General features: G+C 34.5%; 3 protein-coding genes and 1 long non-coding RNA gene across 4 annotated transcripts; 1 reads left to right on the top strand and 3 right to left on the bottom strand.

The window, feature by feature from the left end:
* Window positions 1–2,454: 2,454 nt before the first annotated feature.
* On the bottom strand, window positions 2,455–3,442 carry LOC110761633 (FCS-Like Zinc finger 17). Its single transcript, XM_021964164.2, has 2 exons — window positions 3,103–3,442; window positions 2,455–2,854 (listed from the first exon to the last, which is right to left on the bottom strand). Exons 1-2 carry the CDS (start codon window positions 3,423–3,425, stop codon window positions 2,638–2,640), a joined length of 540 nt encoding a protein of 179 aa, XP_021819856.1. The 5' UTR covers window positions 3,426–3,442; the 3' UTR covers window positions 2,455–2,637.
* A 716-nt stretch (window positions 3,443–4,158) lies between these two features.
* Window positions 4,159–5,618, bottom strand: LOC148295434 (uncharacterized). The gene is made up of 2 exons (XR_015834431.1): window positions 5,251–5,618; window positions 4,159–4,407 (listed from the first exon to the last, which is right to left on the bottom strand). It is a non-coding gene; the product is annotated as an uncharacterized LOC148295434 (long non-coding RNA).
* A 5,468-nt stretch (window positions 5,619–11,086) lies between these two features.
* On the top strand, window positions 11,087–11,791 carry LOC148295433 (uncharacterized). Its single transcript, XM_088249896.1, has 2 exons — window positions 11,087–11,171; window positions 11,416–11,791. Exons 1-2 carry the CDS (start codon window positions 11,134–11,136, stop codon window positions 11,657–11,659), a joined length of 282 nt encoding a protein of 93 aa, XP_088106022.1. The 5' UTR covers window positions 11,087–11,133; the 3' UTR covers window positions 11,660–11,791.
* Window positions 11,792–12,429: 638 nt separating this feature from the next.
* LOC110761687 (translation initiation factor eIF-2B subunit alpha) lies at window positions 12,430–15,449 on the bottom strand. Its single transcript, XM_021964231.2, has 5 exons — window positions 14,793–15,449; window positions 13,995–14,147; window positions 13,767–13,908; window positions 13,225–13,466; window positions 12,430–12,842 (listed from the first exon to the last, which is right to left on the bottom strand). Exons 1-5 carry the CDS (start codon window positions 15,258–15,260, stop codon window positions 12,636–12,638), a joined length of 1,212 nt encoding a protein of 403 aa, XP_021819923.1. The 5' UTR covers window positions 15,261–15,449; the 3' UTR covers window positions 12,430–12,635.
* Window positions 15,450–16,268: the final 819 nt, after the last annotated feature.

The raw sequence follows: 16,268 nt of genomic DNA, 5'->3' as shown, positions 1-16,268 counted from the left end.
ATCTTAATTTCAATTCCAATTGTCAGAATTTAAAAGGCTAAAACCAACAAAGTAAGGATACTTTCTTTTAAGGAACAGAAAAAGCAAGATAGTCAAAACTTTATAACCGAGAGTACGAGTTTAAGAACATCTCCAACGAACTCTTATAAATAAAACCATATGACATAATTGGAGATACTCGGAGTACCACAACCAATACTATTTGAACATGATGCGATTTTGTATATGATATGCTCTGCTTATATGATCCGAAGTTTAGTTGTCCTGTCTTTAATATATATGAATATTAATATATAGCATGATATCTAGTAAAAGGCCAGAATCATTTTGTTTGCAAATCGGAAAAAGAAACGAGTCTATATACAAAATGAAGCCTTGGGAGTCAAATTCACCGGCCTAGTGATTTCAGCACCGACTGCTGGCAACCCTTTAATTGCCTAAAAAATCAATCTTTCTGACCTCAAATAATTTAAAAGTTATGCTACAGGCCACACTACTCACAACTACTTCTACAAGCACCTTTAATATATGCTAAATGCAGGGAAGCACGCCAAAGCAAACCATGAGACTTTATGGTCTTTGTAATCAAGCTCTCCAACATTTAAATCACACCTTTTCACTAATTTGGTGAAACTAATTAATCCAGCTCTTCAAGGATTTCCAAAACTGATGTGGGTTTACCAAAGTTTGGTTTGGTAAAAGTTAAAACAATGGTATGATCTATGATTTGAATAGCCTCAGCAAGACTTGAAATCTCTCATGAATCTCTTTGAAATCAGTTATAACTGTCAAGAAATCTAGGTTGAAATATATTGAAATCTGTTTGTAATCTTTGAAAGGAGTTTTGTGTCTCAGTTTCGTATTTATACGATCTTGACCCCAATGTTAGCTTGGCTTCTAAGTTGACATTTGCAATACTTTTCTATTAATGTCCATAGACACCCTTTGTCGTGACAGAAAATGAATGACAACACATGCTTCGACTATAGTTACGTGATATGTGTCCAATTTATGGCCAACACCCTCTGACCACCGATAGTATGTGCCTAACATGAATACAGGCCACATGTGTATCCGTGACTTATACATTATAACAACGTTTTCCACTAGTGATTGTCTAAATATTTCTATCCCATGGAATAATATCACCATCTTGGCTAGAAATAGGCCAAGAGTGACTTTTAAGTACACACAGATAGCAGTCTAAGTTTGTAACCACATGCATGTTTAATAAAGATGAAATCCACCAATACAATTAGGTAAAGCAGAAAACTTTTAAGGGTCGCATTAGAGCAACCTGTTAAAGTAAAGGATGGTGGCATTTACCTCCTTGAAGAGCCGTCTTGAGTCTTCCCTTAATTATTAATTACCGGATTAATGCATATTCCTATAGTTTTTCATTTGCAGCTGAAACATCATTGATTATTGATGTGTGGTATTCTTGTAGGATCACCATGTTCACTTAATTCTAGAGGTCGTGACGTTCTTCATTGAAAATCTTTTACTTGAACATGTCATGAACCCTGAAACACAGTATACAGTGATTGGCCACTTTACCTAACACATATATTTGATTAATATAATGCAGAAATTCAAGCTTGATTTGAAAAACAATGAATTAAGCTCGAAGGTACTCCCGGATTCTGCGTGCAGATAGATTTGATCACCCCTTCATCAAACTGGGAAGCATTTTTATGGCAGACCTGCATTTTTTTAGCAGCCTTCTTATAGATCTCAATTATTATCATATGATAGCTTATGTATCATTAATTTGCTTTCATTCAGCACTTAATTGAAGCTCATAATCGAGATTTAAAACCCTCGTGGTTTAGGTAATGACACATCCTCTCTATGATTGCAGCCTTGCAGGTTGCTGTTGTTGGATATTCATGTTTATGCATAAGATCTTCCAACTTTTGTTCTTCTTCAATCTGTCCAAAAAATGTGTTTTTTGGATCATAGAGCTTCATTCATTTTCATGATTTGAAAGACTTTTACCAATGATAGGATATTTAGAAAAATATTTTTACAACGGGACACACTCTCAACGAAGTTACGTCTTACGACTAAATATCGAATCTATCACAATTTATATGGTGTCGTGGGGCACAAAATTGACTTTGAAAGAATTGACAACAAACGGTGAAGTGAGACCACAAACAACATTATCTTCTTCAAACAGTATGGCATATATAGGATGGTTTTATCTTTCCAAATCTAACCATGAGAGAGAGTAGTACAACAGTGGGTCACAGATTTAGTCTGGTACTGGACAAAGCTGCCCATATACCAAAACGTTGATATCTATGAAAATATCTAGGGCCAAAGATCTTGTTATTGCTGCCTCCAATAAGAGTTTTCCAGTTATCATAAACAAACAATAAAAGAAAGCGATAGAGCAAGAAGGTGAATTGATACTTATCTCAAAATAGAAAGGGATACAAATCAAGAAACTGCCTCAAAAAAAAAATGTAATAATTTTTTTTTATATCTTGTTATATAACAATAATTAAACAATCCAACAGCTCATTTCATTAAGTTTTTCTTCCCGCTTAGCTATTTTTAACTCATGGAAGCTAGAAAATTAAAAAGAGTATACAAAGTTAATAAAGAGAAATTATATATTATCCCCTTAATTTAAAGTGCAAATATGTTTCTGTGCTGTGGGATTCGGTCTTGTTGTAGATGTACATCTTCTAAGACACTAAGCCGACTCTTAGTATTGCTGCTGCAACGATTTTGGCCGCGCCTGTAAGATGCTAGCATTTGCTTGGTAGAAGCCTCTAAGTCTCTCATTTCATCAATCACAATCTGTCTGTTCCTGCACTGTATGCTGCAAAATCCTAGATCACCTCTGCATTCACATATTCGATTCGCAAACTATATCAGAATCTATGCCAAGTCTCATCCCCGCAGTTTAGATTAGTTTAAAGTAGATTATCGCTTGTATAAACAAAACAAAAAAGTCTTATTCTGGCAAATAAAATCAAATATATATATTTTCTCAGAACAAAATTATGAAAAAACCAACAAAGATGAAGAATTAAGTTTTGGAAATTCATGCATATGTGTGGAGAGTCTAATTATTTTTACAAGTTTTACCTGTACATGTAGACCTCTTTCTCAAGGCTTAATCCCTTGTTGCATAAGTGACATGTTTTGAGAAAGCAAGAGAACTCAGGGGTGGGCTGGCTCAATCTTAATGAAGATTTCACAATGATATTTGACTTGTTCCCTTGTGAGATCTGTATAAGGATTTTCAATCCAACAGCCACTGAGCTCTGCTTATGGTCAACCAAATTGGAGGCCTTTCTGAACTTAGAGATCATTTTTGTTGAACCAGAGAGGAGAAGAGAAGAGATAAGAGAAGAAGAAAGAAGAAGAAACAGAAAACTTAAGAGGGTTGTGAAGTAAGGGCTGAGCATTAGATATTTAAAGGCAGCTTTGGTTCTCTGTCCACACACGCACACAGAAATAGATAAATAATATTTAAACAAAGATAGACAGAAGACTTTACTTCTGTTATTTTGATTTTGTTAAGCCACGTGCTGCAATTTGCTTGTTCTATGTCTTTACCATGTCTGCATTCTCCTGCAGGGTTAAACTTAAAACGAGTGAAAAACAGGAAAAGGGTTTTGAAGTTGAAGCCATTTTCCTAGCCTAGGCCTTTGGTTTTGTTTGGCCCTACCAGAAAATGAGCGAACCTTTTGTTTTTTGTCCAGCATGAGAAACGTGATAATTGTGAACTAAAATGTGTGGATCCTTTTTGTTAATTATTAATTTTGTTCCCTTTTCTTGTCCCCCCACTATGGAGAAGTTGATCCCACTAAGGAGTTGGCATTGAAGAACATTTACTTTTATATCCAATGTCCTGTAGCTAGGTTCGATTACCCTCTCCTCATATTTCAATATCGCTTATATATATAAAGATTAAGAACATTTACTCTTACATTTGAGGTTGATTCTTCTTTCAAAAATCTCCCAATATTAGACATGGCATTCGTGTCGTGTTATCAGTATTCGTGTCGTTTTCGTGTCAACCCGTTTTTTTTAACGGGTTGACACGACACGACACGATAAGAAAACGGGTGGAAAATATCAAACACGAACACGACCCGCTCTAATTCGCGAATCACACGACACGACCCGTTTCACCCGTTAAGAAAATAAACTTTTTTAATAAAAATTTAAAAAACCTATATTTTTACATGCCCACAAAATCAAAATCATTCCAACAAAAGCTAATATTCTTGAATTTAATCCAAACTTCAACATCAACATCCGTGAACATGATCCATCATAACAAAAGGAAAAGGCAAAATAAATATGAAGTAATCCATGAAGCTCTGCACACAAAAAAATCCATTAAGATGATCCAAACTTCAACATTTCACCATTGCAATTTTCCTGGAAGAAAAAAAAAACACAGAAATTGTTAGACAGCAGTTAGTATGAAAATTCCAAACTCACAGAAATTGTTGTGAACTGCACATAAAAATTCTTCTCTAATATTGCTTTTAATATCAATTCTATACATAAAAATAAATAATATTAATACAACCCAAAACCATACAAAGATCAAATTGTTTGAAACTGTAACACTAAATCAAAATACAAGGTTGATTCTTCTTCATGCTTTATTGTTGGTTTGAAACTGTAACACTAAACATATATATATATATATATATATATAAATTAAAAAAATTGAAGTTGGGCCATTCCAACGTTTTTTGGTCAACACGGAGCTTTCATAAGCAAACCTGGAGAGGGCCAGAACCACAAACATCTGGGGATGAAGCATCCACCAGGACAGCACAAGGAAACAGAAGAACTGTAATAAACAAGACAATTACAATAACTTTAGAAGGACAAAAGTCCAGCAGCAGGGGAAAAAGCAAGGCCCCAGACAAAGAAGAAATGTGAAGAGCAAAAACACCATGAATTATGGAGGGCCAGGGAGGCGTCCAACTCCAATGAATGGGAATAATCTGAACATTTGTTAATGTTTCTCTCTCTCTCTCTCTCTCTCTCTCTCTCTCCTCATTTCCTCTTTCTTCTCCCGTGCACTCTGTGTCTCTAGCAAATACCAAGTCAGAAGCCTCTATATCTCTAATTGACAGCATAGTAAATTAAGAAAAATCAAACCTGTCCAGTACATCAATATATAATTTCCAAAGTCCACATAAATATATAATTTCCATACTGAAAATCAAATAAATTTACCGAATCAATTAAGAAAAACATTCATACCTTAAGATAGGATTTAACAGCAGAAAAGATCTTCAAAGACAGAGAGAGGAGAGATCGCAAGAAGAAGGAGAAGATGAGGACTTGAGAGAGAAAGAAAGAAAACTGCAAAGAAGAGAAAGAAAAGAAAGCGGCTGAATGAATGAAGAGAAAGAGATGCTAGGGTTTTTTTTTAGAATAGAAAATTACAAAATTACCCCCACTTAACGGGTTGGTTCGTGTATTCGCGAATGGACACCGAAACGACCCGTTAGCTTAACGGGTGGCTAACGGGTCAACACGATAGCAACACGACACGATAACTCCAACCCGAATACTGATTTTTTCGTGCGAATTCGTGTCGTGTTATCGTGTCGTATGGGATTTTGCCATGTCTACCCAATATCGTTGTATAAAAAAAAAATATATTGATTTTTCTTTTGGAAATTCCTAAAATAAACAATCGAAATTGTCAAAAATTCTTATTTGATTATATATACACAAACATTAGTATTGGCGTATAAGAAGGAACTCATCAAAGTGTTAGAAAAATTTTATAAAAAAATCACCAAGAAGAAAAGGAAAGCCTATTTCTTTTCACTCCCTAGGAATATATAATTAGGGTTGAAACAATGACATTGGATACTTAAAGATTAAACATTTTAAAACTAATGGTTCATGCTGCTGCACATGACCTATTAATGCTAGTGAAGAGTTGTACTTTTTTTTATGTTATTTTTGTTGTGATTATCTTGGCTATGCTCCCTTGTTTTTTTAATGGTTTATATTTCTGCTCTTATAAAATTTTGGATAGTTCTATTTGAATACACCTCAAAATTCACGAGATCCGTTTATTCTTTATTTATACCCATAATTTTCCCTACTAAATATCTTACTCACTTCTAATATGATGCCATGATTTGAACGTTCATTTTTAGATCCTCAAACCTCAATCAAAGATCCTTTTTGTAAAATTTCATTAAAATCGGAAATCGTCTAATCATTAAGTGACTAGTTAGCACCATACCGCCGTATGTATACAAGCTCCAATATGTGGCGCCCATATATATAAGACACTTTTTACCCCACATAGTTGCATTATGCAATGTAGAACCATCTACATTCGAAAACAACCACTATTAGTCTGGAATATCGAATTTAAAGCTATTGCTTATAGTCAACGGGTTCTATCCTAATGGAAAAGGACATTGACTTGTAGACAAAAAGTCTCAGGTTCGAATTGTTAAATAATACAACACAATCCCACATCAGATACTTAACAAAATATAAAGTCTCATATAATAAATAGCTCAACTCCTAACAAAATCGAGGCCTTTTGTATAAAACTCTACACCTTCTAAACATATGGTTAAGTTAGGGACAATATCAATGTTGCTAGTAGTGGGCCAATGGTCCGTCCCTTTGAAATCTTAACACGAACTCCCATAACATCATTTATGTGTGTAAAAAATCTCATTCCCCTCTAATTAAAATTATTTCAAATTCAATAGTGACAATTTCGGGACAAAACTCATGTGCTAAAGGAAAATCTTATAAGATACTTCCCAACCTTACTTTTTATTTTTGTTTGTTTGTTTATTTGTTTTTGTTTTTAAATACAAATGATAGTATAAAATATAAGGAGAGTGAGTTTCTCACACACACACACACACAATTAAGGTGTCATTGGGTTCGAATATAAGACCACTAGTCTGTAAATCAAGACCATTTTTCTACCGAGCTAGATCTCGTTGACTATTTGTTTCCTTTTTTAGATTATAGAGAAAATGGTGTTCAAAGTGAAATATTCAGAAAAAAGTAGCAATATATATCATATTTTAAATTTCTATAAAAGGTCTCTCACGTGCATTGTCGCTCCATATATATATTTACTAATTCTAGTATATAAATATAATCAGCTCGAAAGTCACATGTTTCACATCGATCGTTGTAGGCTTATGGTAAATCAATTGTTTGTCTGGAAGAGAATATGGAAAATCAAATTGAAATTACTAGCCAACTTTGGCTCTAATGTTGTCCCAAACACTAGAAAACTTATATGCATAAATCCTACACATATTTAGTGCCTGTAATTATCCAATAATTTGTAAGTTCCTCCACTTCACATAGCTTTGCATCTCCCATAAAATAAAGAAGTTAATCAGAAGGGGAAAGAAGCCCATGTGTGTATAGATTCTAAATATCATGCATCAAGGTATATGTAGTGTAATGTATTTGCAAAGGTGCATTTCCTGTTTTATCAATATGTTAAGATTTTTTTTTTCTTCAATAAAAGCGATAGTCTAAATTAATATAATGTACGAGAAGAGAAATTTGAACTTGGATGTAAGAGGGAACTTCGATATGAAATCTTCTTAGAATTCTAATTTAGGGTTCTTATGATCCTTTTGGCGCATGAATTTAAGTGATGTTCCTTATAGAACACCAATACATTTCACTGTACATTCTTCATTTCTCAGTTTACAATTGGGTCCAAACACATAGACCATATCTCAATTTACAATTGCATATTACTTATCTTGAAATCTAAATAGTCCCAACAAAATCTGCCTCTTTTCCTAATTATATCTCCTAATCTTTAAAGCAGATTGTCCACCCAAAAAACAAAGTCATCGGCCACCGATTTCTTGATCAAATGGGATGTTTTATATTCATTAAAAGGTTTTTGTTTTGTTTTTTTTTTTTGTGAAAGGGAAGGGAGATTTTTCACTGACACTATCAAAGTGTCAAGGAATTCGAAACTGTGACCACTAATCTGTAAGTGAATATCCTTTTTTACTGAACTAGACCCCATTGGCATGCTCATTAAAAATTCAAAATCACTATTCATTAAAAATCCAGACCAACCATCTGGCCTGATTAACTTGTGCAAATTCCAAGCCGAAACAAGTTGAGGAAGGCCTCAGCATCATCACATCTTAAAAGTCGATAGTCCTCATTGATATTTTTGCAAGATAATTATCCTCTTCTTGTCTTTGTGCTGAAGTTGTTGTTGTTTGATGTTTTCAACTAGTAGTGGCCTGGCCTCCACAAGTTCGAATTTGTAATTATATTTACAGCATTAAGAAAAAGAAAAGACCTCCAAAATCTCAGACAAAACCACACCCTTCCATCTCCCACATACTTCAACCACAACCACGTATTAGCATCGTCATTTCTTTGAATTATATTTTCATCAGACACACACACACATATATATATATATATATATATATATATATATATATATATATCATATGATTGTAAAAGAAGATGAGGATGCCCATTGCCCACGCATCTTCCATTTAATTTTTTTTTTTGGGCATCGCATTGAGAATCAATCGCTTTAATCAAATAATTATTGGGATTAGCCTGAAAAGGGTAAATTTTATAGCAAATTCATGTGACATATATATATATATATATATATATATATATATATGTGGACCAATATTCTAGTGTGAAAGTAGTAATCCCATATTGAATAATCACAACTATTAGGGTGTGATTAACGAGCTTGAAGATCATTGGTACTCTATAGCAAATTCCAAAGCCATATCTGGTGATCAATATTCTACTCATGAATAATAAAAAACTTTCGGCCATGTGATTAATGAGTTTCTAGATCATTATCTCTACCATCAAAGAAGATAATCACAATACAGTTATGAAAAAATTCGAGATAATATTATATATATATATATATACGGAAATGTTCTCTTGGCAATGGATCGTCAAATTTATTTTTTCTATTACAAGTCTCATTAATTGTACGAGGGGATTTTATTCATAATTAAAATAGAAAATTTGGAATAAGTCCAATTATGATGAGAGATTTTGGGTGTGATCCACACAGAAGTTGTTATTGATCCAAGTCCTTTGACTTTTGCACCACCTAAGATTACATGCCTTTTTCAATTTATTGATGTTTACTTTTAATTAATTAATTAATTAATTGTTTGTTTGTTCCAATTATGCCCCTAAAACATAAATAAGTTAAATTATGGATTTGTAAAACCGGTAAGTTATTGATTTGTAGGATATTAATTATCATATTTGATTTCAATTTAATTGAATTTTGAAAATTTTCCAAGGTATACCTACCTTAAAATTTGTAATAAGAGTTCATGGAAACTTCATACATTAACAATAGGTAAGGTACCTATGCATACACCTCTTGTGCATGTAATTAAACCCATAAATTAACTCTAGTCAAGGTAATTAAATCCATAAGTTACCTCTAGTATAGGTAGTTATACCCCCTAGCCCAGGTAATTGAACTCATATAGTACCTTGGTTATGGATCTTTAAACTCATGTTGAGATAAAACTCCATACAAAATTGCTTTGGAAAACCACAAAAAAAAACCTATTACCTAGAAGGCAGGTATGTATGTATATATATGAAACTCTAGAAAAAATTACTTAAGAAAACTCAAGAAAAGAAAATTGTACCTATAAGGTAGGTATATATATATATATATATATATATATATATATAAGGGAAACACACACACAACACACATAGAAACATCAAATTTTAGGAAAAGTGTTTTCATATAATTCCTTTTTATGATAATGACATATACTGTAAATTTTTTAAAAATTATAGACATACTAATTGATTACTTGGTGAGAATGGACTGCAATTGAAAAGAAAAAGCATGTGGACTACATTCATTACATCTTGATGACAATGGACCTATATCTAAGAAGCCCTAATTAAAACTCGAAAAAAAAATGGAGAAACATAAAACCTCACTCAGACTATAATCATCAATTAAGAAAGCGTCTCAAATAATGTTAAATCGTATTTATAACCATTTTTATATAATAATTAAAAATTCATAATGTTTGACATAATCAAAATGAAAATCATACCCCTTGAATTTCATCGTCATTCTTGTATGTTCGAGCTTGCTGATGAATGCATGTAATGTCATCCTAAGACTAATACGTGTCATGCAAGAAAGAAAGCATTAGAATTTAGCTGTATGAAATGAATCTGCCAGCTCAATGCCACCCAATTAAAGGAATAATTAAGGTAAAATATTCGACGCAAGTCCTTGGCCCCCAATTAAAGGAATAATTAAGGTAAAATATTCGACACAAGTCCTTGGCCCCCAATTGAATGAAGGAGTGGGAGTGATTCCAGTACTTTTTGGTCCAACTCAACTTCTCATGGTGTAATATTGTGCTAATTAAAAGTAGCATTACACATGTAGGAATATGATAAAATTATAAATATTTATTCCATGACAATAACACATATGATTGATATACTCATTTGACACCACTTAGAGCTCGTTTGGGAGTGATTATAGAAGAGCCATAATTACTTATGGAGAGAAATGCCTCCCACGTGATTCTCCATATATATAATAACTTTAAGTGATTTTAAACAATTCTAAAGAGAAGAACCTCTCATCTACTCTCCATAAAATCACTTAAAATGTCTCTTTATATAAGTGATTATTTGCCTATCTAGAATCATGCTTTCTTACAACCAAGAGCACTTTTGACGGAAAAACTTAAAAGTGTTTGTAGATTATATATATAAAAGGGTTTTTTTTTTTTTTTCCCCCAAAAAGCATTTGAATTGTTAATGAAATTGCTTGTAGTAAAAGCGTTTATGAGCAAAAATGCTTGCTTGCAATCCCACATGGGCCCGCCACATAGGTTCCAAAAAAAATTCTCGATTTGGAATTTGTTTCTAAAATATCTAAGAAGTGATATACACTTAGGATACTTCTCCAACTTCTAATCAACCTTTCCTGTTTTGCTCCCTCTCGTAAGGCCTAGCCTACTCCTATATATACACACACACCACACTAATCCTCCAATCCCATCCTACTATAAGCCCTTCACTTATATCCTTTATCTTTGTACGTTACTTATTCATACAATCATGGCCAGGCTTCCTGTAAACCCTTTTCTCCTGCTCAGGTTGGTATATATATATATATAATTTTGTTTCTTTCACACAAGTATGTCTGTCTCTGTATGAGTTTTAATTTAATCACCATATAATTATCTCAAGCGTACTAATTAATTTCCCATCTGCTAGACTGTTTCTACTTAAACATTCTTGAACCTTGACAGTAAGAAATTAGTGATGATGAAAATACAATTATATTTTAATATCTGATGTTTTTAATTAATTAGGGTTTTATTTGTTTGATTGAAGTAGGCGATCGTATAAGGTTGCAAGATCAGTGCAAAAGGCAGCGACGACAATGACGAGGACGACGACAACCGAATCGGGCAGTAGTGTTAATGATAATGTAGCAAATAATCACGATAGTCATCAAGTGTTTTGGATGAGAGACCCGAAGACAGGGAACTGGATTCCAGAGAGCCACTTTGAGGAGGTTGATGTTGCAGAGCTGAGGGAGAAGCTCCTTCCCAACCCCAACAAGCAACACAAACTCTAAATTAACCATATGGCGTAGGGTTTTTCTTTATTAAGAATGTCCTTACTGAAATAAATAAAAAAGTGGACACTTATTTTTAGGGTTACCAAACAATGGTATTTCAACTATCGGCACCTTTTATATCTGATGTTGTTTCTGAAACGAAATTATGGATAATCAAATGACTAATAATTTTTTTTTCGGATGAGATCCAAGGGTGTCCACCGCCGAAAGCAGTGACTAATCCCTTTCGCCGTGGGAGCTCTCCCAAAGGAGGTAAACGGCTGGCCACGAAATGCGCTCCGTTCCCATAATGACTAATAATCTTTGATTTAGCTGATTTCTTTCTCTCTTTTTATCCGTTTGCCTTTCAAGAGCAGCAAGCAATACAACAATCCAACGAAATAGGTAATGCACATATCATGTTTGGTCTCTCTCTGATTAAGTTTGTCTTTTTCCCTGTTCTCTCAATTCAAGGAAGAAATAGATGTGAGAAAGCAATAGATAAAACTAAAATCTAAAAACCATTTAAAATTGCCTTTGTTTTAGACCCATTATTCTTTGCATCTCTCACCTCTATCCTTCCTCTATTTCTACAATTAAAAGGGCAATAATTTTTCTTCTTTTTTCCTTTTACTAATGCTGAAGAAGAGGTCGAATCCAAATCAGAATATATGTTTGAGCTAAAGTAAATGGCATACGATATGTTCCACTATATTCAAACCCCACAAAACCAACCCCTTGAAATACACAACACCAAGGACAAAGGCCAATTCGATGATGCAAGTATATTTGCAACAACAAAACCAGAATTGCATGCATGCATGCCAAGGTCTATTCGCATTTAATGGTACAAATGTAACAAAATTGACCCTTCACCATTCATGCCTTAAAAACAAAATTCTTCCCCTTCACATGAATACTATCACAATTTTAGGTCGGGGGGTACGAGTTAAGAAGAGGTATTATCTGGGAAAATATCTACATTCATGAATGGTTACAAGTATAGCTGAATAAGCTCATCGCTGACCACTGACGGAGTTAGTACGCCCAGATCTGTGAAGAGCAGAGTAAGATATTGCGGAGGCGTATAATCACGAGCAGACCTTTCAACCTCAACCTTGGATGGGATGGGTACCCCAAAATCTATGGGGCGTAATGCGGGGGCCATGTCTTTCTGGTCCAATGGATAGAGGCGAGCAAACTGGAAAACAACAAATCAAGTATGTAATGTTTTGTGGAAATAATGAACAAACATTGATCTTTTGAACTACAAATGCCTCCGTTAAAAGAGAAATTTTGCAATTCTGATTCTTAAATCTTATAGAAATTTTCACTCTACTGTGGACTACTTATATGACATGTATAAACCACACTGCCAATAAAAAGCCACATGATGCGCCAGGTCATGCAACAAAAGAGTAATGTGAAACTTTTTGTAGGTGTAGCATTATTCACTAAAAGAATATATGTTTACCAATAAATAGTATTAAATACAAGAAAATAATGACCAAGGCTATATGTAGTGTACACACAATGATACAATATGATTTCCTTCATTAGATATAGAACTTATTTTGGCATACCTTGTAGCTTTCAGCAGCCACATAAACCGGTTTGTTCATGCTGTGTGCCACCAAGGCAATTTGAAATGTTCCCATCATATTGATAATACCTCCGCTTTCAACCACTCCATCTGCCCCAACAAATACCATGTCAACCTCATCCATGGTATATGCCACTGCAGAGTCTATTAGGAGCTTCACAGGAACATCAAGCTTGGCCAACTCATTTGATAAAAGTAATCCTGTTCTGTCTGGTCTTCCCTCTGCAGTTTAAAGCATCAAGTTTGAATCATACCATAAGGAAAATATTTCATACTAATCCCACCTGTTACTTACAAATAACTGAATGACAAGAACACAATTCACAGACTACAATATAAGAAACTTACTAGTTTTCTATTTGGAGGATATTTGTGGTGATGTAAAAGAAAAACAGACTAAACGTCCAAAATATATCCCATATACAAGATTCTAAGAAGACAGAGATTCTAAATTATGTTGTTAAATCAATCTTACTCCAGTTAATATAGCAAAATAAACGACAGCATGATAAAGAAGAAAACCTGTGCAGAAAACTCGAAAGAGTTTATTGCTCTTGGCTGCGCTCTTCAGTACTTCTAGAACAACTCTGGAGAAACCGTGAACCAATATGGTGCAACCATCAAATATAAAGTCTTGACTAAGCACAGCTATGATTCTGCGGGCCTGCAGTATAAGACAAGGGTGGCTGAATAAGACACAGTAGTTAAAGTTACCTCAAAGGCTCAAAGAGTTGTTAATAGGTCATGTACCTTAGTAGATATCTCCCCAAACTTCTCCGCACGTTCAATCAAACGAGACTTGGCTGAGTTGAAATCTTCATACTCTAAGGCCGAAGTTCGAGTAACATATCGCATAAACAGGTCACATCCAGCGGTCAAAGAAATGGAGGTCGTGTCCCATGACTGAAGCACATGAAGGGTACTTCACGTTAATTAATCTAAAATGCTACTATAAAACCAAATAGAGATCATAACTTGACCTCTTTATCATTCTGTAACTTGATTCAACAAAAGAACACTTCATGCCAGCTAGATTTATTCCCCAAATTAACTCTAAACAGTGATAAGTGGTGATATCAATCAAATAATGGAAACACAATCAAGACAACAGAGAAGCAAGTTTAACAAATCACCAATGAAAAATTGAAAAACCAAATTAAAATAAATAGTGAAGTTCACATTTCAACGGTTAGCTTCTTTAATAAAATCTATCATACTTGTATGGCTTATTTCAAAGAACCAAAAAGAAATGTATCCATCTTATACAGTTTCCCAGCGCCAATTTCAAGTGCCCAAAAGATTAACAATCCTATTCAGAAGATTGCATTATGATTAAGCCTCCATAAAATTTGATTGAAATCTTTTCAGAAAAGCAGAGGCTTTTCCCAAAGGATAAACTATAATAACTGTAATTCTAACCTTTTCAATATTAATTACAAAATCAATATGACCATACATGAGCTAATTTCAACAAACAATTCACAATTTTTTTTAAAAAATAATCTGAATACTACTTTCCACTGAAACAAACAGAGCACAGTTACTCACTTTAAGAGAGTCAGAGGCCTTCTTGAGCTCAATTTCGAGCTCCATCATCGTGGTGGCCTCACTGGACCGAATCACAGACGCCAAGGCCCGAATCGCCGCCACGGCCTCGGCCAAATCGGGCTGCTTTCTCCAGTTATTGAACTCCTCGATGACGCTGAAGGGCTTGCCGGAAGCAGAACCGGGCTTGGCTTCAACCTCGCCGACGATTGGACCTTGTTCGTCGGGGTTCTGGCCGACGGCGGCTTGGGCCTGGGCCAGCCAGTCGCTCGTGACGATGCCGTGGTGAGCCGCCCGGGTCTGGTAGTAGGCCGAGATCTTAGGGTTAGGGCTTTGCGAGGGGTCGGCCATGGATGAGAACTGTGGTGGCGGGGAGAGAGTGAGGGACTCGGGTTTCAAGGCCGATGCGGCGTCGTTTCGTTCTTGGTCCTGCTTGTCGAGAATGAACGAGGCTGATCTCCTCCACCACATTTATGCCTACGTGGTGGGTTCGCTGGGTCGTCACTTTCTCGGGAAAATAGGTGAGAAAATAATAGGCGAATTTGCCGGGAACTGTTGTGCTAAAAGATTCTCCGGTGAGTACAATTAGGCACTTAAGCAGACGATAATATCATATTAGGGTGGTGTTATCTTGTAATGTCATGCAATACGGTGTCGGCTAGGGTGTAGAGAAAGGTAAGAAGTAAACGACGGCGGCTTTGTATTCAGCGAACAAGAAATGATGTCGTATGAAGATAAAGGGAATACTAAAAGGATTTCTTGTTTTGGCCCCAAAAAAAAAAATTTTCTTTTTCTGTCGTTTACAAGTCCTCTTGAAAAGTTCTCTCTTTGTGCGTGCATGTTTTGTCACTGCTTGGGCTTATTGGTACATCAGCCACGTACCCAGAGCACATAAAAATTTCTCCAATATTTGGATGTAACAGTATAGCCGCGCGGCTATACATTTAAAATATTCGAATATATTTGAATAGTATAGCCGCCTGGCTATACGCTTTAAATATTAATATATTTTAAAAGTATAGCTGTGCGGCTATACTGCACAACATTGTAAAATCTTAGCCTTTGTCGATTACTTTAATCAGTAATTATATTTTAATTATTATTTATTTAGTAAATAATTAGTATTTAAATATTTTACTAATTTCATAAATTACTTAATAAATTGTAATTAATTATTTTAATTATTTTGTGGACTTTATTTTTTATTTTCTTTATATACAAAATTAGTTGGTTTAGTTTAATATTTGCAATTAAGTAATATCTTAGCCTTATTTAATTATATTAATTATTATTTATGTTTCAACATGTTCTTTATTTAATGAATAATTAGTATTTAAGTACTTTAATTAATTTCATAAATTAACCTAGGCTATAGCCTAGGTGACTTGATTTTTTACACCCCACACGGACACACACACCCCCATCCCACCCACAAAAAATCTCATATGTTTTTCTTTAGTTAGCTAATCCCACAAGTCT

This window comes from Prunus avium, chromosome 3 (assembly GCF_965620075.1).
Source record: "Prunus avium chromosome 3, drPruAviu1.hap1.1, whole genome shotgun sequence".
In the NCBI taxonomy this organism is placed as follows: Eukaryota; Viridiplantae; Streptophyta; class Magnoliopsida; order Rosales; family Rosaceae; genus Prunus; species Prunus avium.
This window is presented reverse-complemented; position numbering and strand designations above follow the sequence as displayed.

Bases quoted from the DNA above. Each gene is read 5' to 3' on its own strand.
- LOC148295433 (XM_088249896.1), top strand. From the start codon at position 11,134: ATGGCCAGGCTTCCTGTAAACCCTTTTCTCCTGCTCAG. The intron at 11,172-11,415 runs GTTGGTATATAT...TGATTGAAGTAG, and splicing joins AACCCTTTTCTCCTGCTCAG to GCGATCGTATAAGGTTGCAA.
- LOC110761633 (XM_021964164.2), bottom strand. From the start codon at position 3,425: ATGCTCAGCCCTTACTTCACAACCCTCTTAAGTTTTCTGTTTCTTCTT. The intron at 2,855-3,102 runs GTAAAACTTGTA...ATGTGAATGCAG, and splicing joins AAAGAGGTCTACATGTACAG to AGGTGATCTAGGATTTTGCA.
- LOC110761687 (XM_021964231.2), bottom strand. From the start codon at position 15,260: ATGTGGTGGAGGAGATCAGCCTCGTTCATTCTCGACAAGCAGGACCAA. The intron at 14,148-14,792 runs GTGAGTAACTGT...CATGTGCTTCAG, and splicing joins AGGCCTCTGACTCTCTTAAA to TCATGGGACACGACCTCCAT. The intron at 13,467-13,766 runs GTTTTCTTCTTT...TTTAAACTGCAG, and splicing joins CTTTCGAGTTTTCTGCACAG to AGGGAAGACCAGACAGAACA.